Source organism: Esox lucius, chromosome 7 (assembly GCF_011004845.1).
Source record: "Esox lucius isolate fEsoLuc1 chromosome 7, fEsoLuc1.pri, whole genome shotgun sequence".
NCBI lineage: Eukaryota > Metazoa > Chordata > Actinopteri > Esociformes > Esocidae > Esox > Esox lucius.
In genome coordinates, this window is record NC_047575.1 from 16,429,635 (window position 1) to 16,456,991 (window position 27,357).

Sequence of the window (27,357 nt, forward strand, 5' to 3'; positions counted from 1 at the left end):
AAATGTGAGGTTACATTATATCACCCATCCTTTATAATTTGAAATCATACAAGGCTACATTTTTTTTTTTGCAATAGCTTTGTTCTTCTCCACACATCTCCAGGTCAGTGGAAGCAGACATATGTGCCTGTCGGCCTGTGATTAACATGTGAAGTGAAGGAGACAAGCTGACACATTCTCCAAACCCTTGAGCAGATCCCCTCTCCTCCTCCTCAGTCTGGCCCCACTGAGCGCACCAGGGAATTTACATTTTAATAGGTAGATCTGCTTGGTGCCTGTGCATCAGAGTGCAAGCTAAGCCAAAACAGCAGGTGACCGCTCCCCCGGGTGTTCACAGCAACCCCCGAAACAATGTACTTCTCATACCAGTGGAGAACCCGCGGACGGACAGAAAGCCTGCTAGGACTTAAGTGTTCAAACACCTTAGGTCTCTCCTAATTAAGCAGTTAACAAGCTGATGAAACATGGGGCATACTGTACAAAATAACAATGCCAGCTGTTGAGATCATACCATGCTCAAAACACCTTATCGACATCAGACTAAAATCTAAAGGCCAGACAGGTAAGAATCCAATCCTGGTTATCATTTCATAATATGGCAGCGTCCTACAAGCAAACCATAGGGGGGCAGTAAACCCCGTGAAACACACTGCCAGATGTCAACTAGACATTTGACTTACCCCAAGAATACTGTCAGCTCCAGGCACGCAGCCAGCTGAAGGACTCCTCTTCCCTCCATCGATAACTATTGAACATGCCAAAAGCATTCAACAGCAATTAACTGTGTGCATGTTGATGAGTATGCAGAGCTTATCAAAGCTGTCGTGCTAAGAGACAATGCCTCCAGTTTTCCATAATTAGTTAACCAAGTCCCTCAGGCCAATTCACAGCCTGTCCGCCATACTGGTCAAACACTGTAGCACACTGGGAAATAACGAATATGCCCAGATTTAAAGCTAATCACAATGATGCATACAACTGCACTGTTCGGTTCTAAGAGACTATTTACTTTGTAATGGTGTAGAATACTACATTCCCATTAATTTATTCAATTAAATGGATTTACCAATTAAAAATAACTGATAAAAAGACAAGAAACTCAAATACAAGGGTGTCAGAAATGTATGGTCCCTGTATGGACAACTGAATTTTGCTAACAACAATTGCTAACAACAATTCGGATAAATCCTGAAGGTTTGCAACAACGTTCAGAAACTACATACTACTACATGCACATGAATAATTAATGAAAAAACACAGTCATCAAAGGGCAAAATGTTGCCTATCAATACCAGCCGCGTGTTCCCCAGTCATGGACCAGAAACATACTGTGGCCATACTTCCATCTCAATCAAAACTAGCAATTGACAATTCAGCTGAATGATCCTAACCCACATAGAAATAGAAGAGGTCTTCTGCCAGGCCCCACCTTCTCCTGAACACCTGTGTACATCTACTTACATATTCACATCAAGAGACATCAAAAAAACGTGCAAATAATCTAACAAGAAGCAGGTAGACAAGGTTGTATTTAATATCATTACGTCGTATAGTTGACAATTCAGACATACAGGCAGCATTTAGACCCAGAACACTGCAAACTGAACAGCCAGGCCAGAAGTCCCAATACCATCAATCAGCACGGCCTCTCTCAGAGACCCTGATGGTTAGTTGGAGTACATTCAGCCATTAAGCCCTGGGAAAAGGGCCTGGGAGGGGGTCCAACATAAACACCCTGGGTTGTGTTGCCTAGTTGGTCATGGACGGCCACCACCACATGATGATAGGAGGGAGTGCAGCAGAATGCCTGGAGAACACACAGAATATAACGATGAGATCACAATAATTCCAAAAATAATGCAAGGGGGGTGGGTGGTGCGCTGTACATGTAGCCACAGAAACACTAAGGACGTACTGTACATGTAGCCACAGGAACACTAAGGACGTACTGTACATGTAGCCACAGGAACACTAAGGACGTACTGTACATGTAGCCACAGAAACACTAAGGACGTACTGTACATGTAGCCACAGGAACACTAAGGACGTACTGTACATGTAGCCACAGGAACACTAAGGACGTACTGTACATGTAGCCACAGGGACACTAAGGATGTACAGTACATGTAGCCACAGAAACACTAAGGACGTACTGTACCTGTAGCCACAGAAACACTAAGGACGTACTGTACATGTAGCCACAGAAACACTAAGGACATACTGTACCTGTAGCCACAGAAACACTAAGGATGTACAGGACATGTAGCCACAGAAACACTAAGGATGTACTGTACATGTAGCCACAGGAACACTAAGGACGTACTGTACCTGTAGCCACAGGAACACTAAGGACGTACAGTACATGTAGCCACAGAAACACTAAGGACGTACTGTACATGTAGCCACAGCAACACTAAGGACGTACTGTACATGTAGCCACAGCAACACTAAGGACGTACTGTACATGTAGCCACAGGGACACTAAGGATGTACAGTACATGTAGCCACAGAAACACTAAGGACATACTGTACCTGTAGCCACAGAAACACTAAGGATGTACAGGACATGTAGCCACAGAAACACTAAGGACGTACTGTACATGTAGCCACAGGAACACTAAGGACGTACTGTACCTGTAGCCACAGGAACACTAAGGATGTACAGTACATGTAGCCACAGAAACACTAAGGACATACTGTACCTGTAGCCACAGAAACACTAAGGATGTACAGGACATGTAGCCACAGAAACACTAAGGATGTACTGTACATGTAGCCACAGGGACACTAAGGATGTACAGTACCTGTAGCCACAGAAACACTAAGGACGTACTGTACCTGTAGCCACAGAAACACTAAGGACGTACTGTACCTGTAGCCACAGAAACACTAAGGACGTACTGTACCTGTAGCCACAGAAACACTAAGGACTTACTGTACATGTAGCCACAGAAACACTAAGGACGTACTGTACCTGTAGCCACAGAAACACTAAGGATGTACAGTACATGTAGCCATAGAAACACTAAGGATGTACAGTACATGTAGCCACAGGAACACTAAGGACGTACTGTACATGTAGCCACAGGAACACTAAGGATGTACAGTACATGTAGCCACAGAAACACTAAGGCCGTACTGTACATGTATCCACAGAAACACAAAGGGGTGTACTGTACATGTAGCCACAGGAACACTTAGGATGTACTGTACCTGTAGCCAGAGAAACACTAAGGCCGTACTGTACCTGTAGCTAGAGAAACACTAAGGCCGTACTGTACATGTAGCCACAGAACCACTAAGGACGTACTGTACCTGTAGCCACAGAAACACTAAGGACGTACTGTACCTGTAGCCACAGAAACACTAAGGACGTACTGTACCTGTAGCCACAGAAACACTAAGGATGTACTGTACCTGTAGCCACAGAAACACTAAGGCCATACTGTACATGTAGCCACAGAAACACTAAGGACTTACTGTACCTGTATCCACAGAAACACTAAGGATGTACTGTACATGTATCCACAGAAACACTAAGGCCATACTGTACCTGTAGCCATAGGAACACTAAGGAAGTACTGTACCTGTAGCCACAGAAACACTAAGGAAGTACTGTACCTGTAGCCACAGAAACATTGAGGGACTCGACACCAGGGTGCAGGTCTCTGCGTGGAGGGATGGTGAGCAGGGCCTCACACTGCAGACGTAGCTCCGGAGACAAGCCATCACCTTCACCACCTGGGAGAGGACCCAGCAGGGCAGAATTAGGAGGCGCAGAGCAAATTGACTAAACGCACACAGAACGAGAGAGTAGACAACAGGAACACTTACCCATGAGTAGAAGTGTAGGTTTGGTCATCTGGAAATCAGAACATTGCATGACAGGAACATGAGGCTTCTCTGCTTCAGCACCCACTGTACCAACAACCTGCCAGCCTTGGGCCACCTTTACCTGCAGACAACAAAACCTCATCATCAACTAAAGAAAGCTATCAAACACGCTTGCTTCAATTAGGTTAAAACAGTAAAGAAACAACTAGAAACACACGCTCCCTAACAAACTCCTCAAGTCAATACAATTCATTCTGAAAGCAGGTAGACCAGAATATGAGCAAGCCAAATGCATTGGTAGAGTTACTGTACCTTCATCAGATCCATGAGGCTGTCATAGCCATAAACACCCATGATCTCCATTACACCCGAGCTGGCCTTACTCACAACTGGTGTCAATGGACAGCTAGAAGAATAGCAAAAAACAACACTCATTTTACAGTTGTAAAAGCATAACTTAATCAGTGGGGTATTTTTTTTATTATTACAGGTGAGACACAAGACAAGTTAGATCTGGAAAATGAGGTTTTGGTACCTGTTCTGAAGACTACTGGCAACTCGGTCCACACCAAGAAAGTATGCAGAACGAAGAATAGCACCAAGGTTCATTGGGTCCTGTACTCTGTCCAGAACCAGCCAGAGGGGGATTCGACTGCTGTCCTTGGGAGGCTTTAAGGTCTTGTCCTCTGTTAGATAACCTAATGGACTGGCCTGCAGACACAGACCCTGGTGGACCCCTCCGGAGCACATCTTACTCAGGTCCATCTTACTAACCCTCTGGATCTGCACACCCTGTAGACGAGCCTCCTCGCAAACCTGCCGTATGGAGGCCCTGCGAGAGGCCTCCCCTTCCTTCACAAAAAGCCGGTGTGACTTCCTTCTACCCTGGGTGAGAGCCAGGAGACAGGGAGACACGCCAAACAATGTCTCATAATTCTTGTCTTTTTCTTTGGACAGTCGTTGTTTGGAGTCCTTTACTAGCCTCTCACGCTCCTCAGGAAAGTCATCAAAGCTAAGTTTCCGGAGTTCAGGTGATACTCTGCTGCTTGTGTTGGTCTTTCGTTCCCAGTCAATTGGGGGCTCTCTCTGGGGATCATATGATCTGTTGATATGTGCATTTGGTTTCCTCTTTTGTGATTGCGGGGTGCCTGTCCCCCAAACTCTGTTGACTGGTGTTTCTGGGTCATCCTGCATGTCCTCAGACTGACCTTGGTACTGTCGTCCTTCAGACCTACCGGGCTTCTGTCGCAGAACAGAGCTGGTAACGGCACTGAATCGCATCCTCTCTGCTGATTTAGCTCTGTTGTCGTTAGGACAGAGGAGAGAACGAGTGCAATGGTAGGGTGCAAAGTGACAACCCACTCTCATGTCCCACTCTGACACCACAGTCAAAAGTCTACGGTCAACGAACATCCTGGAACACTGACGTGCCAAAGTTCCCATGTTTATAAAATTAAAACACATAAATGACATTGCTACTGTGTGTTGGATGGTCAACTTTAAAGAGGTTGGATGATGGCCATTTACATGTCCTCCAGCATCAGATATCCAGCAACAGAACCTAAGTAGCTGGCTAACAAAAACCACGCTTACCCACACCACGCCGTAAAATAAAAGCTTGAAACGTTTAAAGTTACTGTAGTTGAATTAAAACGGAAATACGTTTCAACAAATAAGTTTCAGTTTGTAGATAAGCTAAATATATTTTACTATCAACGATCGCTTACTGCAAGTTAGCCTAAAAGCAACCGAGCATGTGCAAATTGACGGTGCTGTGAGAGGTTTTCAACAGTCCGCCTCGACTAGGAAACGCTAGGGAAGTACAAGTCTCTTCTTCTACTACCATGGTATATTTGCGCGGTTCGCAAAAAAGCACGCATGATGCCACCTACTGTGCTGGAGTGTGTGGTCAATCACGGTGGAGCATCTCTAGAATTGTTGGTGTCTTAATAAAGATGAGCAAAAAAGTCAGTACGGAATAAACAGCAGAGTTATATTGCAAGTGTCCAATATAAATCTACGTAAAAATATATAAACACATACAGTTCAGGTTAAAAAAAACGTTTTATCATTGAACCTGAACTGTATGTGTAAACATGTATATGCAGGACCGAGCTGTAAAAGAGACCTTGGTCTCAGTATGGGTTCCTTGAAATAAAGGTTTAATAATAATAATAATAATAATAAATGATTTATGGGAATCAACCCAAATCACCCAGTATGAAATTATGTTTACATATTACCTATTTATACACATATCCCATATTTAAGCGATTGAAGAACAAATTAGAGAAGATTGAAGGTTTCCTCAATACAGAATTCTTCCTGATCCTTGGGTCTGTGAAAAGGAACTGCTCTGTTCTATTCAAACCACGTTTTGAATTCAAGTTCAGGCACTGAGATATTTAATGCAAAACACTTTTTGTGCGGTGTTTCATTTTAGCCATTTTGATGTAGATTTCATTGAGTGCTTGCTTTGTCTTGCTGGAAGCTCCACCTGTGGCCACATCTCCACCTCCTGGCTGAAGCAACCAGGTTTCTGGCTAAATGTAAAGGTTTTCCCTAGATTTCATGATAAGGCTGAGATTATGAAAACCCACAAGAGCAGTGAAAACAAAACATAAATTCAAATATCTACTACCATATTTTACTGTCTGAAGTTCATTTCTGCATATGCATCCAATACACAATGGCATTTTTAGTTAAATGTATATAATGAAAACAAAATCCTAAATTTGCCTAAAAAATCCTTTATTTCTAAGGAAATTGAAAATACTTCTAACTAGCAATCCCTAACCTTGCCAATCCTGAACCTCCCCAATCCATAAAATCCCTACTAACCTGGCCCATCTCTGTCTAACCTCATTGACTATACTTGTCTCTCCCACTCTTCCTTATACAACAAGACAGGTTCCACACTTTCATTGGGCAACCTTCAAACCCTCAAAACTGCTCTTATCTTAAATCTGGCTACACCTCTACCCAGTGACATTTTGAATATCGATTACTATTAATCTCGTTTCCAAGCCCATTTGGCTACCTTGTCTGCAATTCCATTACCTTCAACACCAAAATAAGCCTGGATCCAACACAATTGTACTACTATTGCCAGATTCTCAAATCTCCATAAAAGTGTTAGTCTCCAATAATAGATTACTCCAATAGATTTGCCAGATAGTAAACATCTAAACACATTCATCCAAGAATAGTACAATTCCCACAGGTTAAACACCCTGCACTCACTGAACGGCAATTACTATTGCCAGCAGTTCATCAGAGTATACAGACATAAGTTTATTTATGACATATCTGTACATTTAATTCTTAAATCGAAATGCCCGCTTGTAAGGCCACTATCAAGAACCTTGTAAACACGGTATGAAAGCAAAAAAGCTTTATCAATACATTTCCATTCTGTTTCTCTGCCATTTCAGACAAATTATTTTCCCCACTAAGGTTACATTCAACAACAGCAGCCACAAAAGGACCTTTCCACTTCCATGAATAGCTAACATCTCAATGAACTTTCCAAATGTCCAACTAAAACCACTGCCTTGTTTGGTTGTATATTCCCAAAAGTGCTCTAGAACATTAGCAGTGGAATTATCACGCTCAAAGATTTTGTGTCGCCCTATGCACACAAAAATCAACTGGTGTCTTAATGTACAATGTCCTGGTACTTCGTAGATTATATATACTGCTCCAGTTTTTGAGTGAGGAACAGAGGGGTTAAAAATAAGAGACCACTGCAAATTGAAAGATTCTGTTCCTCACTCAAAACTTTCCTTTTAAACTTTTTTGGAAAGGTGCAGTGGTCTCAACATTTTCCGGAGCTGTATATATACACACACACACACACACACACACACACACACACACACACACACACACACACATACACACACACACATTCAATGTTTGGGTTCACTTAGAAGTCCTTGTTTTCTAAAGGAAGGCACACTATTAAAATAACACCAAATGCTTCTGGCCAAGCAGTTGTATGAGAGACCATATACACACTATGGTTCAAAAGTTTGGGGTCCATGGGAGTTAAATCACATGCATTTTACTGTTCTGCGTAAGTAACCGGTTAATAACAGCCCTAAGGCATCTCTGTGGTTTCTGGTATTTACTTTGATATCTACTGTGTCTAAGAACAGTTTTTAGCCTTGTTATACTGGTCATATACCACACCCCACTGTGCTCCAGTGCTAAATTAGCCACTTCCTACCAGCACCTCAATCAGAACCAAAAACTGAGGCCATAAAATTCCCCTACTTATATTTCAACCATTTAAGATGACCGCTTTATCAAAAATTAAATAATGTCAATGTAGTCTCCCATTCCTTTTACATTTCATTCTCTTACAGGGTGAAAATACCTAAAAGATCCAACACTACCCCCTGGTGGTTTTCAACGGTTTTGCAAGTCATGTCTATCCATTGTCATTACAAAAAGAATATTACAGTTGTACTTTCGGTTAAATGTTTTAGAGCTGAAATGTTACACATTGAGAGAAACACCATCTAATTTTACCTTTCAACAGATTGTTTGAGTGAAGGCCTTTGTCAAGACACACCCATCCCGCCAACTAAGGCAAACCCTGCGGAGGCAGGTGCAAAAAAGAACAGTTCCGAGTCAACAGGGTCAAAGTGCAGGGCCGAAAAAATAAACCTGTGTAGCCTGTCTGACAGCTAATGCAGTCCCATTCAGACATGATGGCGCAGGGTGTGTGTGAAGCACTTCTTTTGTGCGCCAGCCTCTCCACCAACTCCAGGCATATGCCTCTGGTGTCAAGGAATGCAGCGTCACATGCAAGCTCCAGGGGAAAAACACATTCGGTTCAGGAGGCCTAAAGGAAATGCCATTCTAGGCCCGAGCAGTGACACCAATTTACATTTCACAAACTAGGCCTTATCACAAGGCCATGATGCAGACTACAGCAGCTTCGATTCAAGCATACAAACTAATCTGTTAGAGTGCAGTGTGATCACATTACGGGACCCATACAACCCCTAGTCCATTAACATGCTGGAATTACACAACGTGTTTAGTCCAAGAGAGCACTGTTCGATTAGAAAATTACAACAGAAACAAAAAGGCATAGCCTAGGGAAATCATTCATTTGCAATATTTTTATTATAATAATTCACATTTTTTTCTACAAAAAGCGTCATAGGCCTTTGGACTTTGCCACCGGCGTACACTGAACACGGTCAGTGCAGGACACACCTAGAGGTCAGTGTTACCACTGGTGTGATGAAAAAGGAGATCAGTTAATGTATTAGTGGTTTCTTCTTGTCACATTGATCCATTTTGAATCATACTCCGATCGTTTTCTCCCAGATCTGCAAACCACCAAATCAAAAGCAGTGTAAAAGCAATCTTTTACACAGCGCGGATGATTCCTCCTTTCCCTAGCACAAGCCGCTCAACCTTTCACTGACTTCCCATAACTTCTTGGCCACAGCGTCATCTTTGCCTTTAGCAACCACCTCCTCCGGCGCACAGCAGAAGAAGTAGCCTCCGCTCAGGTGCTCAATGCCCTCTTGGAGGGCACAGTGGAGAGTGGTCTGGGCTCCGGTTTCTGGATCCAGGAACAACAGTTTGGCTATTGGCTCGATGAAGAATCTCTGCCACAGACTGCAGTTTCGGGATAGCTCTGTTTTCACTACTCCTACAGTGGGGAAAACATGAAGAAAAAATTACCTATAGGGTAAAATTACAGTTTGCGAATAAAGACCACTCTGAAAACAGGGTTACTGAAAAAAAATATAGAAACAGTTAATGATCCAACAAAAAGCACACAGTCAGGACCCACCTGGATGAACACTGTAGCAGGTGACTTTGGTACCCTTCAGTCTTTTTGCCAGCTCGTGATTGAAGAGAACATTACATAGCTTGCTATTGCAGTACGCATGGAAGAACTGCCAGCTGTATCTCCCAGTGCCTAGATGTTTATTGGTTATAAGGAAATCAAAGTCGATGTTGCCCCAGCGATAGGCCATGGAGCCCAGAGTGACCACTCGGCCCCCAGTGCCCTCCTTTAGACGGTCCAGCAACAGACATGTCAGCAGGAAGTGGCCGAGGTGGTTGACCCCAAACCCAATTCCAAAGCCATCAATGGTGCGCCCATCCCCCACCAGACCTGAGGTAGAGATCACACATGGTTCAAAACACACCAACAGCAACTCCTTACTCAAGTCCCCTTTACATACAGCTGTGAGAAAACAATAATAAGACAACTAACCAGCATTGTTAATGAGCAGATCCAGTCTTGACTCAGTCTTCAGGAAGGTCTCAGCAAATGAACGCACTCTCTGAAGGCTTCCCAGGTCTAACTGCATAAACACCACATTAGTGCTGCCTGTCTCCTGAAATAAGAATTGCAATTTGACTAGGTTTAAAGACATTTACTTTTCTAATGATACGTCTCAAAAATGTATCTTTTAAAACAAATGTGGAGTGAGGGATGTTCATGTCATTCTCATACCCTTTGTATATCACCTATCGCAAGTTCAGCTTTCTCTTGGTTACGACATGCCAAGATTACTCTAGCACCCCTCCTGGCAAGCTCCATAGCAGTGGCTTTCCCAATGCCAGTATTCCCACCTGTCGGGATATTGCATTTGGACCCGGTTTGGATTTCCAGTTGCATAAAACAATCCAGATTAAGCTTCAGACTAGATAAAATAGAATAGCCTACAATGGGCTGCATAAGTCAGACAAAACAGACACAAATGAAAACAATGACTTATTTGTTTCGAAATATCTACATTTTGTATATCTACGTAGTCGAACAATTTTAAGGACAATATACTTTCAAACGTACCTGTTATTATTACAGTCTTACCATCCATCGCTGCATTTCCTTTAAATTTTGAGCCTTTGAAAATGGTTTTAATAAGGAGAACGTACACTGCAATTAAAACAACAGCTGCAACTAGCAAAGGTAACATGTTTTTTACGCGGTCGCTGTGTCCTGACTTGACTAGAAGTGCAATCAGTGACTATATGGTACTGGGGAGTAAGCTTTTTGTTAGTAACAAGACCTGTCCCACCGGTTTCCCGCTTTCGGTAGATCACCCATGTAATATCCTTACCAAACCGGTCCTCAATATGTTTCTACATTTACTTATGCAAATATATGGTATATAAATTGTTTGAAACGTGACAAAATATGTCATGCGATTCGGTTCTTAGAACACGATGACGATGGTCGAATTTACAAACACAATTGCAAACACACAAACGTCGCATTTGGTCAGACAGGTCTTATTGAGTTCAAATCTAGCCGCCTCAGGGGATGGTGCCGGACGCTTTGTGTGCAACATTTCCCGTGGCCGCGAAACTGACCAATAACTCCCAACTTTAGCCTTGGGATTGATTTATTGTAGAATTCCGTCATCTCTTAATTAAGTAGGCCTATGTGGATAGAAACCACTTCATGAAAGTAGGACTTTTGTAATAGAGCTAACACGATTAAACCTATTTATTTTTCTTTCATAGGCTACACATTTGGAACAATGTTCATGCTTCTCTTCCTTCCAAATGCAGAATAGGCTACTAACATCACTACACTGAACCAAGAAAAAACTGTCCAAATACTTTAGGAGTTCACTGTATTTATAAAGAAAGCCAAATACTTCCAGGTCCTTTAGCCTGTGTGGCAAGGTGTAACTTAATTATCGATGAGTGAGTTAGGAAGGCGGCCTCGATAGCGTTCTACAACCCAACCCCTCCACAGCTGAGAATTCCGGCGCATAACGATTCCGGTGTTAACTCCCTGGTCGAACGAGCACCGTGACAAACAGAACAGCGTCCGATGTGAAAACGGAATTAACAACAGTACCCTTCTTTTTGCCCTACCCGGCCTGACTTAACAAAAATATTTTGTGAGGGCATATTTTATGACATTATAGGCGTGTAGGCTTTCAAACCCCAGTACTTTGGAACAATGTTCATGGTACTTTCAAACCCCAGTACTTTCTGTCCCGGGCGTTGGGCTAAGCCCCGAATATATTGTGATCCTAGCGACGACTCTGGATCAAGTTGTTAGTAGTAATGAGTACAGCATCCATATTAGGAACATTAACAGTCCTCCCCAGAAACTCCGTTCTTCCTACTACTCAGTGTTGAAGTCTAACACTTCCCCGAGTTGGTTTGTTGGAAAGGAGAATAAAACACCAGGAGTCAGGTCAATTACTGTACCGCATATTACGTTTATTACAAAAGCTTTTGAGACAAGTGTCGCCGCACAATGTCTAAACATGTATCGTCATAACAGGATTATTTATACTTCAAACACGCCTAATAATGGGGGGGTTGAGGTAGCCTAAACAAGTGTGCCATTGGTCCAATTTATGTTCTATACCTTATATGTGTACATGCAGCACAAGTGTCATATTTGCCCTTATGTCTTCAGGTTTGAAGTTCCTCAATATGTGTGTGTTGTCAATCTGTTTCCTGTTTGTCAAAGACACACAAGCTAAATCTACTTCCTCTTCCTAGCAACCGTCTAAATAAGATTTCCTATTTTCCTACTTGCAACTTTGGGTTTCAGCATTTTGCTACAGACATTCAACATTTGGCCTCAATGCTCACAACAGTTTAACAGCTTAAACATTCAGTATATCCACAATTCCCCCTTTTGATCTCTCCCCAGAGAGATCACCCCTTTTCGCCCAGCTCCAGTTCTCCCGGGTCGTGCTGTTCCAGTAGAGGCATCAGCATCCCCGGTGGCGGTCCTGGAGCCTTCTCAATGGCTGTAGAGATCACTCTCATGGTGACCCCTCTTATGCATGGGATACAACAACTCCCACGAGTAACCATTATAGCACCAAATGTAGCAAGCGATAAAAGGACAGACATTATCAAACCTTTCCACTGGCCAAACATCGAGGTCATCCATTCCTCCAGCGGATTATCTACCCCAGAATGCTCGTGCATGACCCTTTGACATAGTCCAATTCAATCCCAAATTTCCTCAAGCAGGTGTCCTCAGGTGGGGTCGCGAACCACTTCGCTGGGGGAATGAAGACCCGATGCCAACCTGGGAAACCTGTAACAACATACAACACACATCATTATTCCACCAATGTCCATGTACCACTTCATTCTATTATCATCTCCCCAGACCTTTCTCTGTAACCCTGTCATCTTGGTACGAGTGGTAGGAGCCACTCAGTGTCCTAAACCCCCTTTTGTTACAGTGTTCTTTTGGTTCCTTCCCCTAAAAGTCTATTCCCCTGGCGCCGTCCTTTGTCTCCTTCACTCGCTCGTAGTCCCGCAGTATCCTTGGGTCTGCTCCAGGCACTGGTCCGGCTGGTTTTGGTCCTCCTTCCGTCCACACTGGGGCAAGCTCCTCCTTCCCGGTTTGGATGAGGTCCGTCAGTGATCTCCCTGGCTCCTGCGCTGGTGTACACTGGCTCCAATGGTACCACGTCTCTCCTTTGTCCCTCAGGCGGACCGCATGGCTCGTTCTCTCCACCACCTGATGAGGACTCGTCCACCTTGGCTCCAACCACTTTTGTTTGATTACCTTCAGCAGCACCCACTCCGCCTGGGGCAGGTTCTGGTCCAGCAGGTGCAGGTTCCTCCGTTCTCCGACTCTGTTGGTGAATTCTTTATGATGCACCGGTGCTGGAACCTGTGAGTACCATTGTCTGACCTGATTTTCTCTGGGAAGCCGTGTCTGGGAATGTACTGGTTCACTAAACACTTGATCACTGTCTGACTGTCCTCCCTTCTTGCCGGCCAGGCTTCTGGCCACCCTGTGAACATGTCCACACACACCAACATGTAACGGCACCCCCGTACTGTTTCCCCCATGTCCGTGTAGTCTATCACTATCTCTTGTCCAGGTCTTGTCGTCATGGGGAATGCACCCATCTCAGGTTTGATCGTCGGTTTTGGATTGTGGTGAGTGCAGATGGTGCATGTCCTAGTGTAGTTACGTACCATGTCTACCATAATCGGGTGCCACCAATGGCACAAGTTTCTTAAAATTTGAGCCGGCCCTACATGGCCCAACCCATGAGCTTCTGCAAATGTATCTCCTCACATGGCTGGTGGAAGTATTACTCTACCGTCTGGCCCTCTCCAGAGCCCTCTCGTCTCTGTTGCTCCTCTCTGTCGCCAAATTGTTTTCTCTTGTGGGGACGCCCCCTTTTGATGTCTCACTAGCTTGTCTCTCTCAGGGCCTTCTCCCCACCCCACTTCCTCTTCTGCTCTTACCACCATCACTCGCGGAGTGTACCCTGCTGCCTGTTTCGCTGCTGTGTCTGTCGCTTGGTTTCCCTGAGCTACTGCACTATTTGAGTTATCGTGTCCTTTGCATTTTATGATGGCTACCTTTTCGGGCAGGTCTAGGGCCTCGGCTAGTTCTCTCATCTCCGCCTCGTGTTTAATCGGTTTGTCTCCTGCTGTTCTAAACCCCACTTTTAACCACTGTCCTAGCTCCACGTGCGCTGCGCCTACTGCATATGCCGAATCTGTGTAAATGTTTACTCTCTTCCCCTTGGCCTGCCTGAGTGCCTCTATCACTGCTCTCACTTCTGCTCTCTGGGCTGACTGCAGCCCTTGAAGTCTCTCTGCTTTGACCGTGACTAGACCCTCTGGTGTTAGTTTCACCACCGCAAAGGCCGCCCTCAGCCCATCTTGTTCGTGTCTGAAACAACACCCATCAGTGAAGAGGTCCTCTGCCCCTTAGAGGGGTTCTGCCTCCAGATCGGTTCGTGTCTTACTCTCCCTCACTACCTCTTGCGCGCACTCATGTGGTAGCCCCAGTCCCCATCCGGTCTCCGATATTTATCCCCTCGTGTGTGAAAGTCAAATTTGGAGCCCCGAGAATTTTGCTTAGGTGTTGTTGCCTGAGGGAAGTCATAGTGAACATCTGTGAATTTACATACGCCACTACACTGTGTGTTGTAAGTATCTGAAGTTGATGTCCCATTACTATGTGTGTGCATTTTTGCGCCATTTTGTCAAACGCTACGCTTATGTACATAAGGATGTTCCTATCTCCCCCTTTTTTCTGAAACAGGACCCCGTTCATGACTTGTCCTGTTTCAGAAACATCTAGAAAAAAGGGTTTTGTGTAGTCGGGAATTGCCAGATCAGCTGCGGTCGCTAGTTGTTGTTTCAGCATAATGAAGGCCTGGTCGGCCGGGCAAGTCCAATTGTGTGTGGCTTTAAGTTTACGCATTCCCTGCTCTTTAACTAGCGCTCTAAGTGGCCCTGTGAGCCCTGTGTAGTTTGGGATGTAATTGCGGCTGTACCCCGTGAGCCCCAGGAATGATAGCATTTCCTGAACAGTAGTGGGTTTAGGATGGTGGAGAATGGTTGTGCGGTGTGCCGGTGAAAGCCCCGCTCCCTTCTGCGAGATTACTCTGCCCAGAAAGGAGACCTGTGTTCTTACCAGCTGTATCTTTTCTTTCAACACCTTGAACCCTTTCTCAGCCAGTCTGGTGAGGACCGTCATTGTAGCTTGGATGCAGGCGGCCACCATCGGGGCCGCCAGCAGCAGGTCGTCTACGTACTGGACCAAAGTTACCCCTGTCGGCAGGCAGCATCCCTGCAGCGCTTCTCTCAGTACCTGGTTGAATATGCCAGGGGAAAGCGGCGAACCCCTGTGGTAGTCTCGTGTATCGCCATTGTCGACCCTTATGTGTGAAAGAAAAGATGTCACGAAGTTCCTCTGCTAGTGGGAGACAGAAAAAAGCGTTAGCCAGGTCAATGCAGGTGAACCATTTTTGATCAGGGGTCAAATTAGTGAGTGCTACATATGGGTTAGGTAACGGTAGGGTGGGTGTGAGTAAAATGTCGTTAATAGCTCTGAGATCATGGGCCATACGGTATTTCCCTGTCCCTTTCTTTTGGACCGGGAGGATAGGCGTGTTCCACGCGGAACATGACCCCTTCCGCCACAAACCATTCAGTGTTACCTTCCTTCGCTCTAAATATACCCAATCATGTCTTACAGCTGGGTGAGTACCATACGTTTGGCGCCTGAGTGGGTGTCCAATCAGTGCATTCGACCGCCCTTTTAACCATGGACCCCAGGTCTTTTGCTTGATGTTTAGGATGCAGGGCCAGTGACACATGCAGGACGGACTCCTCCGCCATCATGTACCACTGTTCCTGCTCGTCTTTCAACTGTACATCTGCCACCACCCCTTCAGGGCCTACATATATGAATTTAGACCCGACCTGCCACGTGTCCCCACACACTACATCCCCAAACCCCTCTCTATACACCTCATCGTCTTGTCGATCATAAAATAGGGTTACATGTGGGGGGTCTGGTGGAGGAAAGTACGGCTCGAGGAGGGAGATCCACGGCCTCCACTTGAAGTACTGGGACAAAATGCCCTGTTTGTCCGGCTCTTCCGGTACCAATAGTCCACAATATATTTCCGCTATTTCACCCTTCACCGGCTGTACCAGGTACTGCCCTTTGCGTGTGGTTTCAGGTCCGTACACCGCCGATGTCCCGTCTGGTAACGTGACAGTTAGTCCATCTGGAGAACATAAGATATTAGCCCCCAGTTTTATCAACAAGTCTCTCCCCAATAAGTTCACTGGTGTGTTTGTCGACACCACATACGGATGGCTGAGGGCCTGTTTGCCCAGTATCGTTTTAAGAGGAAATGTCACTGGCAAAGTCTGTCCCACTGCTTCAAACCCCACAACTTGCACTGTCTTGGAGGATAGTTGTCCTGTGACGGGAGGGGCGGTGATGGTGGAAAAAGTGGCACCTGTGTCAACCAGAAAGGGGAAGTCCTTCCCGTCGACATTCAGGGACAGCATAGGGTCTGCCTTTCCCCCGCTGTCCCCTCCCCTCCCTGTAGACCGTCATTCCTGGTCCCACCCTCCGTCATAAGAGAGTGGGTACTGGCCAGGTGCACTAGGTGGTGGGACGGCGTGTGGGTTGGGAACTGGAGCTGCCCCTTGGTTTGGGTATCCTCTGCCTCTTCCGGCATTCTGTGGGCACTCCCTTGACCAGTGGTTCGGGTCCCCACACGTAAAACAGGCTCCGTATGGGACTTGGGCTCCTGGAGCCCCTCTGCCTCTACCCCGCCCCCTCCCCCTACCATAACCTCCCCTCGGAGTCCCTGGTCGATAGGGTGCGGTGAATGCCCTCCGGCCAGTGAGGTTGGGGTGCCCATGTGGGAACAGGGTATAAATCGGGTGTGTCAGGTTTTCCCGAGCCTAGGGCTGCCATCTGCTTAAGTTTCTTTTTACACTTATTTGCCTTTGCTTTGGCTTCCCCCAGCTGTAAGCGCAGCAGTTTTTCTTTCAGTTCATCTGTTTCTCATTCTCCGTCTCCTCATCTTTAGCCCTCTGTAAATGATGCACTATGTGTCTTTCCCATACGTGTGATTCACTTCCCGGCAAGTCAGGCTCTGACTCTGCCTGTCTACTCATCTTCCTCTTGTCTTGCTTCCCTGTGAACTGAGGTAATGGCTGTGTGTCTAGGCTCAACGTTCCTTCTTCTAAACGCAGCAGTGGATTCAGTGGATTCAGTGGTGCGGTCAGGGCGCTAGGCAACACCGGGTCGTCTTCATATACTGGGGGTTCTGTTTCTCCTTCCTTCCTCTCCTCCTTAATTTTCTCCTCCTTTTTCTCCTTGTTTAAATGGTCTACTCCCTGACACCACACTGCTAATTTACACCATTCTTTTCTGTACTTTTCTGTAGACTGGGCTACCGGCTCACTGTTCTCCTCATCTCTAGATTTCCCTTTCTTGACCAAACTTGCTGTTTCCTTCTCCCTTACCCTGTCTCGATTCTTGGTACACTCCTTTTCTTTATCCCACAAAATTACATGCAATGGTCTCCTTTCATCCATCCTTAGTCCTCCCTGACTCACAATTTCTTCTCTATCTGTCCCTTTTCTTTCTGAGTTGAGTCCATCCTACCCACGACTGTCAGTACATTTGCCACCTGCATCTCTAATATCTTCCCGTACCTGGACCCCACCCATCGTCATCTACTTCTCTCTCATAATCCCCGTCCATTTCCTTACTAGTGTTTATCTATATGTGAGAATCTCACCCGTTATGTTCGAGGTGTCCCCATCTCCTCGGGCCGTTCACCCAACTGATTGTCAAGTCCCTTACTTACAATCTCCACCATCCCCGTCGGGAAGTGGTCTGGGGTAGTCAACCCGAGAACAAATACCAAATTGCCTCGCCCTCCTGAATTTAAACCAGTACCCCACTACGTTTTCCACAGGTTCACAATTTAGTTCATAGCCAATGTGCAGATTTAGATATAACAGGCCCTGCTTACCTTTATCATGAGCTGGCTCAGGTACCTGTGAATCTCGTATAGGTTGTCTGGACCAAGTCGAATTCCTCCTCCTTTTTCCAATCCCTGACCGAGCCCCCAAAATTGTTGAAGTCTAACACTTCCCCGAGTTGGTTTGTTGGAAAGGAGAATAAAACACCAGGAGTCAGGTCAATTACTGTACCGCATATTACGTTTATTACAAAAGCTTTTGAGACAAGTGTCGCCGCACAATGTCTAAACATGTATCGTCATAACAGCATTATTTATACTTCAAACACGCCTAATAATGGGGGGGTTGAGGTAGTGTGACAAGTGGTTCTAACTCATTTAATTTACAATAGTCTGTTATATTAATGGTTATATTAGAATACACATTAAGTTCGTCACTGTTAAAAACCGTATTATTGAGAAGCAGAATTCAGATAATGCTGATCCGTGTATAGATTGATTATTCGTCAATGTATTAGTAATGCCTTGGGGCTTCTGTAGGGGGATCGCAGGCGCGCGCTTTTCTTCCTCATTCAATACAGACGAGTGAAGGCGAGAGCAGCGTCTTGTGTGTTTCTTAAACCTTCCCGCTACTTTTTTCCCTTTTTAAGGTAGTTACCACTCACAAAGCAATGTAGATATTAAAACATGTTTATAATATAAATCGTTATGATATTGTGGTTTTATATGAGTAAATAAGACAGTTTTTGCATTGTTTAAAGAGTTTTGTGATAACCGCGTAGGTGTGTAATTTTATGCTAGCTGCTAAGTATCTCGTGGCTCCGTCGTGTCCGAGTCTCGACACATATGAGTGTTTACAGTGTGTACACACGTTTTTGCTGTAAAGGTTATTGTGTAATTATCACTATAAGGGTGATTTATTGTGATGCTGAGATACTGAATACTGCTGAATATTGTTAAAAGTATAATTCATTTAATGTTACTTGAGAACCCATTTAAAAAGGAGTATTAAAATGTATTTTGATAACTTTGTTTAAAACAATTCACATTTTATATGGTAATTTAGTTAAAAAGAAATTAGAAAGCCTTAGAATGTGTACAAGTGCAAGAAGTGTATGGTTTATTGTATACATTGTTCAACTGATTCAATACAGACGAGTGAAGGCGAGAGCAGCGTCTTGTGTGTTTCTTAAACCTTCCCGCTACTTTTTTCCCTTTTTAAGGGTACAACAGTAGCCTAAACAAGTGTGCCATTGGTCCAATTTATGTTCTATACCTTATATGTGTACATGCAGCACAAGTGTCATATTTGCCCTTATGTCTTCAGGTTTGAAGTTCCTCAATATGTGTGTGTTGTCAATCTGTTTCCTGTTTGTCAAAGACACACAAGCTAAATCTACTTCCTCTTCCTAGCAACCGTCTAAATAAGATTTCCTATTTTCCTACTTGCAACTTTGGGTTTCAGCATTTTGCTACAGACATTCAACATTTGGCCTCAATGCTCACAACAGTTTAACAGCTTAAACATTCAGTGTATCCACATCAGTCATCACCCCTCCCTTGGTCAAGTATCCGCTCTCGCCTTATCAAACACCACGCCGATTAAGCTTTAATCCTCCCCTTGTCATTCGTCAGTCTCAATCGTCACTCCTCCCCTAGTCCATCGTCAGTCCGATGACGATTGACCAGGGGAGGGCCGACGATTGACCAGGGGAGGACTGACGATTGACCAGGGGAGGACTGACGATTGACCAGGGGAGGGCTGACGATTGACCAGGGGAGGGCCGACGATTGACAAGGGGAGGGCCGACGATTGACCAGGGGAGGGCCGACGATTGACCAGGGGAGGGCCGACGATTGACCAGGGGAGGGCCGACGATTGACCAGGGGAGGGCCGATGAGGAAGAACAGAGTTTCTGGGGAGGAATGATAAATGTTCCTCACACCATCGCCATATGGCCTGTTATGTGTCCTAGCATAGTTAGCTTTTTTAAGTATTTCAATTGATGAGTTCTTCTAGCATTCATTTGGATTCGAATAGATCGAAATTTTTGTCCAGCATTATTTAGAAAAACACTTTAAACAATGGTCCATTCAACCAAACAATCTCAAATCATATAATGTAACATCATAACTAAACACTCAACTACTAACTTTTCACTATTCACGTTTAGTTGCAGCCCCTTCCACAATTATTTGCACTCTTGAGAATTAACAGCAGTCTCAAATAGATGAAAGTACAGTGCAATATTGTCACAATAAATTATATTTCGTCAAGAGATTGTTAAACAAGTAATTATCTCTCTAAAATGAGTGGTACCCCTAAACATTCTTATAACGACAGGCCTGTTTCAGCCCCAAAGTTTTACGCTGCTATATTATTGTGCCGGGGGAGTAGGGTCAGTTCTTCTCCACTGTAAATCCTTGTATATCTAAGGAATACACTTTCTAAATTTTCTGTCTCCTGCCATGTTTAAACTTTGGAGGACATGAGGTCTGGTCTCACACCAGAGGAGTACCAGGCTTGAAAGACTCATAGCTGTCCATGTCCAAAGCCCTCCTGGTTGTGTTGCAGATCAAGGCAATACCTGATGATTCCACTCTGCTGTGGCAGCTGTAAACTTGCTTGGTAGAGGACCCAAATGTAAAAAGATGCTTCAGACAAAAGGATAATTACTGAACTTGGTCCCATCTTGTGGTCATGATTACGAGTTGTTTCCCCATAAACACTGTTATATGAATTAGACATGCCCCTTCATTTATGAAAAATCCCCAGAGTCATTTCATCTGTATATGTACATATATGTAAGTATTCAGACACTTTGCAATGACAGTACAAAAATAAATAAATACATGTGACATATGCATGCATGCATATAAAATATATATAAAACATTTTTTTTTTAATTCTGTTTATTCAGTCTAGTATTTATGTTTGGCTGGCAGTGTACTGTTACGTTCATATAGGTTTTCATATACTTGGAAAATCAATATACATACATCAAAAAAACATCAGGCATAATAAACGCAGTGAAAAGCAGGTTCTCAGCATTTGTATTAAGACATGCCGCAAAGGGTCTCACTGACTTCCCACAACTTCTTGGCCACAGCGTCATCCTTTGCTTTGGCATCCAGCTCCTCTACTGCACAGCAGGAGAAGTAACGTCCACTCAGAGACTCTATGCCCTCCTGGAGGGCACAGTGGAGAGTGGTCTGGGCACCGGATTCAGCATCCACAAAGCACAGGGCAATGATAGGTGCCAACATTGTGCGCGCCCAGAAACCCGCGTGTCTGCCTATTTCAGTCTTGATTCCTCCTGCGTTACACATGGAAATAATAACAGGATTACATGCAGGTCGTTTTATTACTGCACAGCTACACACCAAGACGTGAAGATGCTGAAATATGTTTTAGCACTGACCTGGGTGGAGACTATAACAGGTGACATTTGTGTCATCCAGCCTTTTGGCAAGCTCATGCGTGAAGAGCACATTGCATAGCTTGCTATGACAATACTTCTGAAACAGAGCCCAGTCAGTCTCTCCAACAGCTAGGTCTTTGTGGGTACTCAGGCAGTTAAAATCGATTTTGCCATGAACATGACCTTTGGAAGAGACAGTCACCACTCGGCTTGGACCACATTCTTTCAGGCGATCCAGCAACAACACAGTTAACAGGAAGTGACCCAGGTGATTGACACCGAAGATCATTCCCATGCCATCCTTTGTCTTCCCACCATTCACAAGCCCTGCATTAAGAGGACCAATGCATTAATGTACTGCTGGATTAATGTTTACATAGATACAGTGGGGAGAACAAGTATTTGATAACCTGCCGATTTTGCAGGTTTTCCTACATACTAAGCATGTAGAAGTCTGTAATTTTTATCATAGGTACTCCTCAACTGTGAGAGACGGAATCTAAAAAAAAATCCAGAAAATCACACTGTATGATTTTTTAATAATTTGCATTTTATTGCATGACATAAATATTTGATCACCTGTTTGACGGTGGGGATGGTGTTCTTGGGGTCATAGGCAGCATTCCTCCTCCAAACACGGCGAGTTGAGTTGATGCCAAAGAGCTCGATTTTGGTCTCATCTGACCACAACACTTTCACCCAGTTCTCTGAATCATTCAGATGTTCATGGGCAAACTTCAGACGGGCCTGTCCATGTGCTTTCTTGAGCAGGGGGACCTTGCGGGCACTGCAGGATTTCAGTCCTTCACGGCAAAGTGTGTTACCAATTGTTTTCTTGGTGACTATGGTCCCAGCTGCCTTGACATCATTGACAAGATCCTCCCCTGTAGTTCTGGGCTGATTGCTCACCATTCTCATGATCATTGCAACTCCACAAGGTGAGATCTTGCATGGAGCCCCAGACCAAGGGAGATTGACAGTTATTGTGTTTCTTCCATTTGCAAATAATGGCACCAACTGTTGTCACCTTCTCACCAAGCTGCTTGGCGATGGTCTTGTAGCCCATTCCAGCCTTGTGTAGGTCTACAATCTTGTCCCTGACATCCTTGGACAGCTCTTTGGTCTTGGCCATGGTGGAGAGTTTGGAATCTGATTGATTGATTGCTTCTGTGGACAGGTGTCTTTTATACAGGTAACAAGCTGAGATTAGGAGCGCTCCCTTTAAGAAAGGGGATCAAATACTTATTTCACCTCTCACCTTTTCAAATAAACCTACCATTAAAATTATAAACTGATAATTTCTTTGTCAGTGGGCAAACATACAAAATCAGCAGGGGATCAAATTATGTTTTCCCTCACTGTATTTTTTATCAAGCAACATGTAACAAGGATGCAAAATTTAACAAGAATATTGGGTATTCAATGTAATAAAAATCACACTCAAAACCAGACCAGATGCTGACTCACCAGCATTATTGATAAGAATATCTAGTCTAGGTTCAGACTTCAGGAAGTTCTCAGCAAAGCATCGTACAGACTGCAGACTTGCAAGGTCCAGCTCCATGAAGACCACCTCATTGTTGCCAGTCTCCTGAGAGAAGATAATGACAGCCAGATGCTCTGGGCCATCAAATTCATTCAAATTTTTGGTCATATGTTTTGTTAACAATAGATTCAAACTCAATTAAATGCTCACTTACAGGCCCTTTTCCATAAAAGCTGATGCAAGTTAAAAAATTAAAACAGCAACACAAGGAATGTAAACAGTTACATGAATAATAATAATTTGACTGTTTAAATGAAGAACCTGTAACCACTTTGTTTAATGCTTAGGTCAACAATTCCGCCAGAATAACCTGAATAGTTTCTATAATGCCTGAAAGGTTCCAGAGAGATATTAGTCCATGCAGACACGGTCATCACATTGTTCCTGTAAACTGAACGGGGTAACATTCCTGCGGCCCATTACACCTCAGCCCAAAAGACGGTCCATTGAATTGAGGTCCCATGACTTCGCAAGACACACAACTGAACTGAGATTTGTCCAAATATTTTGTCCACTCAGCTGACCAGATTTGGAGACCACGTTCCCACTGGAGATGCTTCTTGCTTTCCGGCTAACAGTGGAACCCTGGAGTGTCACCGTTCCAACGTGCTATTCTGTGCACCACTTTTATTTGCCTATTTGTGGCCTGTCAGGTAACTTGCACTATTTTTGCCACTTCAACTTCCATCATGGACAAACTGTTCGACCCACAGGACTACTGCTGACAGGACGTCTTTTGTTTTTGCACCATTCTTGGTAAAAACCCTGGACTCTTGTGCATGAAAAACACAGGAGGGAGTTTGGGACCAGGCTCGTAGTTATTTAGGTCACTTGTTTTGCACATTCTAAGATTGAATTGAGATTTGAATAACAAAACGGCTGAATGTTTGTCTGCCTTCTATATATATATATATATATCAAGCCACAGCCGTGTGACTGTCTGTAGGGGCGATCCATTTTCGTAAAAGGGCAGTGTACCTAATAAACTAGGCACTGTGTGTTAGATATAAGTGAAAGGGCGAGAGTGTTTGAAGAAAACTGATCATGACTAAGTGAATATGGAGAATTAAAATAATATCAACCATGTATGATCCACTTTCCAGACATACAGTACATCCTTTGAATAACAAACTGTTCTGGTGTCAGGTCTATAAAATTACTTCTCTTACCTTCTTAATGTCACAGATGGCAGCTTCCGCCCTGTGCCTATCTCGACAGGCCATTATAACCCTGGCACCTCTCCTGGCCAGATCCATTGCTGTGGTTTTCCCAATGCCTGTGTTGGAACCTGCAGACAACCAAGAGGTTATATCCGGTGCAACATGTTGAAAATGTAAACATATTGGCAAATACCAAGTCCAAAATAAAGCTCCGGAAAGAATTAAGAGACCACTTCTGTTCCTCACTCAAAACTTTCCTTTTCCAATTTTCGGGACATGAAAGAAAAAGGTGCAGTGGTTTCTTACTTTCTTCCGGAACTATAGAATCAGATAATAGTTAAAACATTAAGAACGGCAATCGAACATTCAATTAGAAATGACATAACGAGACAATAGCAATATGCAATAAATATTTTAAATCTGTTACAGCCTTGAAGTAAATTCCTAAGGAAGAAAACTAACACTGTACACTGTACGATAACACTCAATGTTTGTAGGCTGTATAGGGAGGAATATTTTATGAAGGTAAAACAGAGACATACATTTTGTATGTGTAAAAAGATTTGCAAACTTGTAAATCATTTCATTGTTGTAAAAATGTTTTGCATTCTTGTAACTGACTTGATATTTGGAATCAAGAAACCCATCAAATACACTTTCCAACGTAGCTAGATCTTTCATCTGGAAACTGTAAACCAGTTCTCTTTGGAGAAGAAATTCCTATAAAGTGTGGATACACTGAATGTTTAAGCTGTTAAACTGCGACACCTTGTCTCCAAAAGCTTTTGTAATGAACGGAATATGCGGTACGGTAATTGACCTGACTCCGGGTGTTTTATTCTCCTTTCCAACAAACCAACTCGGGAAAGTGTTAGACTTCAACAAAAGTAAGATCAATTAAGTCTGCCCTAATACATTAAGCAAGTGTTGAAAAAATTCAAATTATATACACTAAATAAATGTTTTGATATGAACCATACCAAACCTTATATAGGCCCTAACTAGTCAAAGACAAATTATGAAACATGCAAAGTGAATTTCGATTATTCTCACGGTAAAAACATTCCCATGTCAGGCAAAATGGTAAATAGCCATGTAAATTCCTTGCAAGTTGTAAGATTAACTTTTTAGTAATTCATGAAGTAGACTCCAGTAAAGATTTGAGCATTGATCTAGGTGTAAAATCACCTAAAATGTTTAAAAAAAAAAACGTACCACTGCAGATTGTGATTTACATATCGTTTTGCCACAGGTCTAGCGACATTTTTGTGACAAAACTCGTGCGTGCGTATTTTGCAGTGGAAAGTGTAATGGGCTGCATAGTTAGATACAAGTACGCTAAACGTACAAAATTAAACGATTGCAAACATCTTTACAACAACGCAAAACGTTTAACCCACACAAAACCTGTCGCTGTTTTACCTTCACAGTAACTGCCCAACATTTTTTATGTACCAACTCACCAGTCACGATTACAGTTTTCCCATGCAATGTAGCTGCGCTTTTGCATCTTGGAAGTTTGATATACCACTTAAGAAGTCCATAACCTGCGACAAGTCCAGCAACGACAACAAGCAGTGTGAACATATTCGTGTAGTTTCTTCTGTACAAACTAAGAACTACTGTATAATATTGTCTTCTGCATCAGAGGAATACCGCAAATACTTAAAAACGGCTACCACTATAAGGAAATCACACAAGTCAACGACACGTCATGAACTAGAACACAAAGCCACGCCTGTCATTTTTTGCGGAAACTTTTTTGTTTATACCATAGACCGCAATTCAAAGTTGTACTTTTAAAGTTGTCAAATAACAAAGTGACCAAATTATTGTATAACGGGGTAGGCTACACCTCTGATATGAGGAGAAATCCAGGCTATTAAATCAAAAAATGGCCTCACAGGCAAGGTTTGTATTTAGTCAATACTGTGTAGCGAACAAAAAAACAATTGCCACTGAATTAATTCTGTATAGATTGATAAGAGCTGGCTATTGCGTTAAAAAAATCACGTGTTTCCTACGTATGGATGAACAATTATTAATTATCAATAATTCAATATGGTCAGAATAAATATATCTAGCCATTTGGTGGAAACGTTTGTCTACAAGTTCTCTGGCAGGGTGAAACGCTGTGGGCAACCCCGCTATCATATTCTTTCAAATTTCTACAACGATCATCCATAACATTATGACCACTGACAGGTGCAGTGAATAACATTAATAATCTCGTTATCAAGGCACCTGTCACTGGGGAGTTATATTAGGCAGCAAGGGAACATTCTGTCCTCAAAGTTGATGTGTTAAAAGCAGGACAAATGGGCATGTGTAAGGATCTGAGCGACTTTGACAAGGGCCAAATGTGATGGCCCAACGACTGGGTCAGAGCATCTCCAAAACCACAGCCCTTTTGGGGTGTTCCCTGTCTGCAATGGTACCTATCGAAAGTGGTCCAAGGAAGGAAAAGCAGTGAACTGGCGACAGGGTCATGGGTGGACAAGGCTCACTGATGCACGTGGGGAGTGAAGGCTGGCCTGTGTGGTCCGATCTAACAGACAAGCTACTGTAGCTTAATTTGCTGGTACTGTAGCTTAAAAAAGTTAATGCTGGTACTGATAGAAAGATGTCAGAACACACAATGCATTGCAGTTTGTTGCGTATGGGGCTGCATAGCCGCAGACCAGTCAGGGTGCCCATGCTGACCCCTGTACACTGTTGAAAGCGCCTACAAGGGGCACGTGATCTTCAGAACTGGACCACGGCACAATGGAAGAAGGTGGGTAAAATTTCCTTTAACATCACATGGAAGGCCGGGTGCGTGTACGCCGCTTACCTGGAGAACACATGGCACCAGGATGCACTATGGGAAGAAGGCAAGCCGGGGGGGGGGGGGGGGGGGGGGGGTCCTATCATTCATGTGGATGTTACTTTGACACGTACCACCTACTTGAGCAGACCATGTGCACCCTTTCATGGCATTGGCCTCTTCCAGCAGGATAATGCACCCTGCCACAAAGCAAAAATGGCTCAAGAATGGTTTGAGGAACATGAGTTCAAGGTGTTGAATTGGCCTCCAAATTCCCAGATCTCAATCCAATCAAGCATCTGAGATGTGCTGGACAAACAAGTCAGATCCATGGAGGCCCCACCTC

The 27,357-nt window shown here is 43.9% G+C and overlaps 3 protein-coding genes across 4 annotated transcripts; all 3 read right to left on the reverse strand.

The window, feature by feature from the left end:
• Positions 1-1,512: 1,512 nt before the first annotated feature.
• On the reverse strand, positions 1,513-5,652 carry mrm1 (mitochondrial rRNA methyltransferase 1 homolog (S. cerevisiae)). The gene is made up of 5 exons (XM_010870358.3): positions 4,370-5,652; positions 4,147-4,240; positions 3,835-3,955; positions 3,622-3,741; positions 1,513-1,807 (listed from the first exon to the last, which is right to left on the reverse strand). Exons 1-5 carry the CDS (start codon positions 5,305-5,307, stop codon positions 1,758-1,760), a joined length of 1,323 nt encoding a protein of 440 aa, XP_010868660.2. The 5' UTR covers positions 5,308-5,652; the 3' UTR covers positions 1,513-1,757.
• Positions 5,653-8,954: 3,302 nt separating this feature from the next.
• Positions 8,955-11,475, reverse strand: LOC105010772 (dehydrogenase/reductase SDR family member 13). 2 transcript variants are annotated; one of them, XM_010870357.5, is made up of 6 exons: positions 11,191-11,475; positions 10,667-10,720; positions 10,328-10,446; positions 10,085-10,208; positions 9,656-9,982; positions 8,955-9,511 (listed from the first exon to the last, which is right to left on the reverse strand). In XM_010870357.5, the coding sequence occupies exons 1-6, from the start codon at positions 11,240-11,242 to the stop codon at positions 9,252-9,254; spliced, it is 936 nt and encodes a 311-aa protein (XP_010868659.2). In that variant the 5' UTR covers positions 11,243-11,475; the 3' UTR covers positions 8,955-9,251. The 2 variants fall into 2 exon arrangements, with proteins under 2 accessions (XP_010868659.2, XP_010868658.2); XM_010870356.4 differs by lacking the exon at positions 11,191-11,475 and having other exon boundaries at positions 10,667-11,156.
• Positions 11,476-20,960: 9,485 nt separating this feature from the next.
• Positions 20,961-26,306, reverse strand: dhrs13a.1 (dehydrogenase/reductase (SDR family) member 13a, tandem duplicate 1). Its single transcript, XM_010870355.5, has 5 exons — positions 25,669-26,306; positions 24,215-24,333; positions 22,967-23,090; positions 21,500-21,826; positions 20,961-21,394 (listed from the first exon to the last, which is right to left on the reverse strand). The coding sequence occupies exons 1-5, from the start codon at positions 25,790-25,792 to the stop codon at positions 21,135-21,137; spliced, it is 954 nt and encodes a 317-aa protein (XP_010868657.1). The 5' UTR covers positions 25,793-26,306; the 3' UTR covers positions 20,961-21,134.
• Between the last annotated feature and the right edge of the window lie 1,051 nt (positions 26,307-27,357).

Bases quoted from the DNA above. Each gene is read 5' to 3' on its own strand.
- LOC105010772 (XM_010870356.4), bottom strand. From the start codon at position 10,793: ATGTTACCTTTGCTAGTTGCAGCTGTTGTTTTAATTGCAGTGTACGTT. The intron at 10,209-10,327 runs GTATGAGAATGA...TTCTTATTTCAG, and splicing joins CGATAGGTGATATACAAAGG to GAGACAGGCAGCACTAATGT. The intron at 9,512-9,655 runs GTGGGTCCTGAC...TCCCCACTGTAG, and splicing joins CTGCTACAGTGTTCATCCAG to GAGTAGTGAAAACAGAGCTA.
- mrm1 (XM_010870358.3), bottom strand. From the start codon at position 5,307: ATGTCATTTATGTGTTTTAATTTTATAAACATGGGAACTTTGGCACGT. The intron at 3,956-4,146 runs GTACAGTAACTC...TGTTGTCTGCAG, and splicing joins GCCTCATGGATCTGATGAAG to GTAAAGGTGGCCCAAGGCTG. The intron at 3,742-3,834 runs GTAAGTGTTCCT...GTCCTCTCCCAG, and splicing joins ACCTACACTTCTACTCATGG to GTGGTGAAGGTGATGGCTTG.
- dhrs13a.1 (XM_010870355.5), bottom strand. From the start codon at position 25,792: ATGTTCACACTGCTTGTTGTCGTTGCTGGACTTGTCGCAGGTTATGGA. The intron at 24,334-25,668 runs GTGAGTTGGTAC...GGTTGTCTGCAG, and splicing joins GAAAACTGTAATCGTGACTG to GTTCCAACACAGGCATTGGG. The intron at 21,827-22,966 runs GTGAGTCAGCAT...CTCTTAATGCAG, and splicing joins TATTCTTATCAATAATGCTG to GGCTTGTGAATGGTGGGAAG.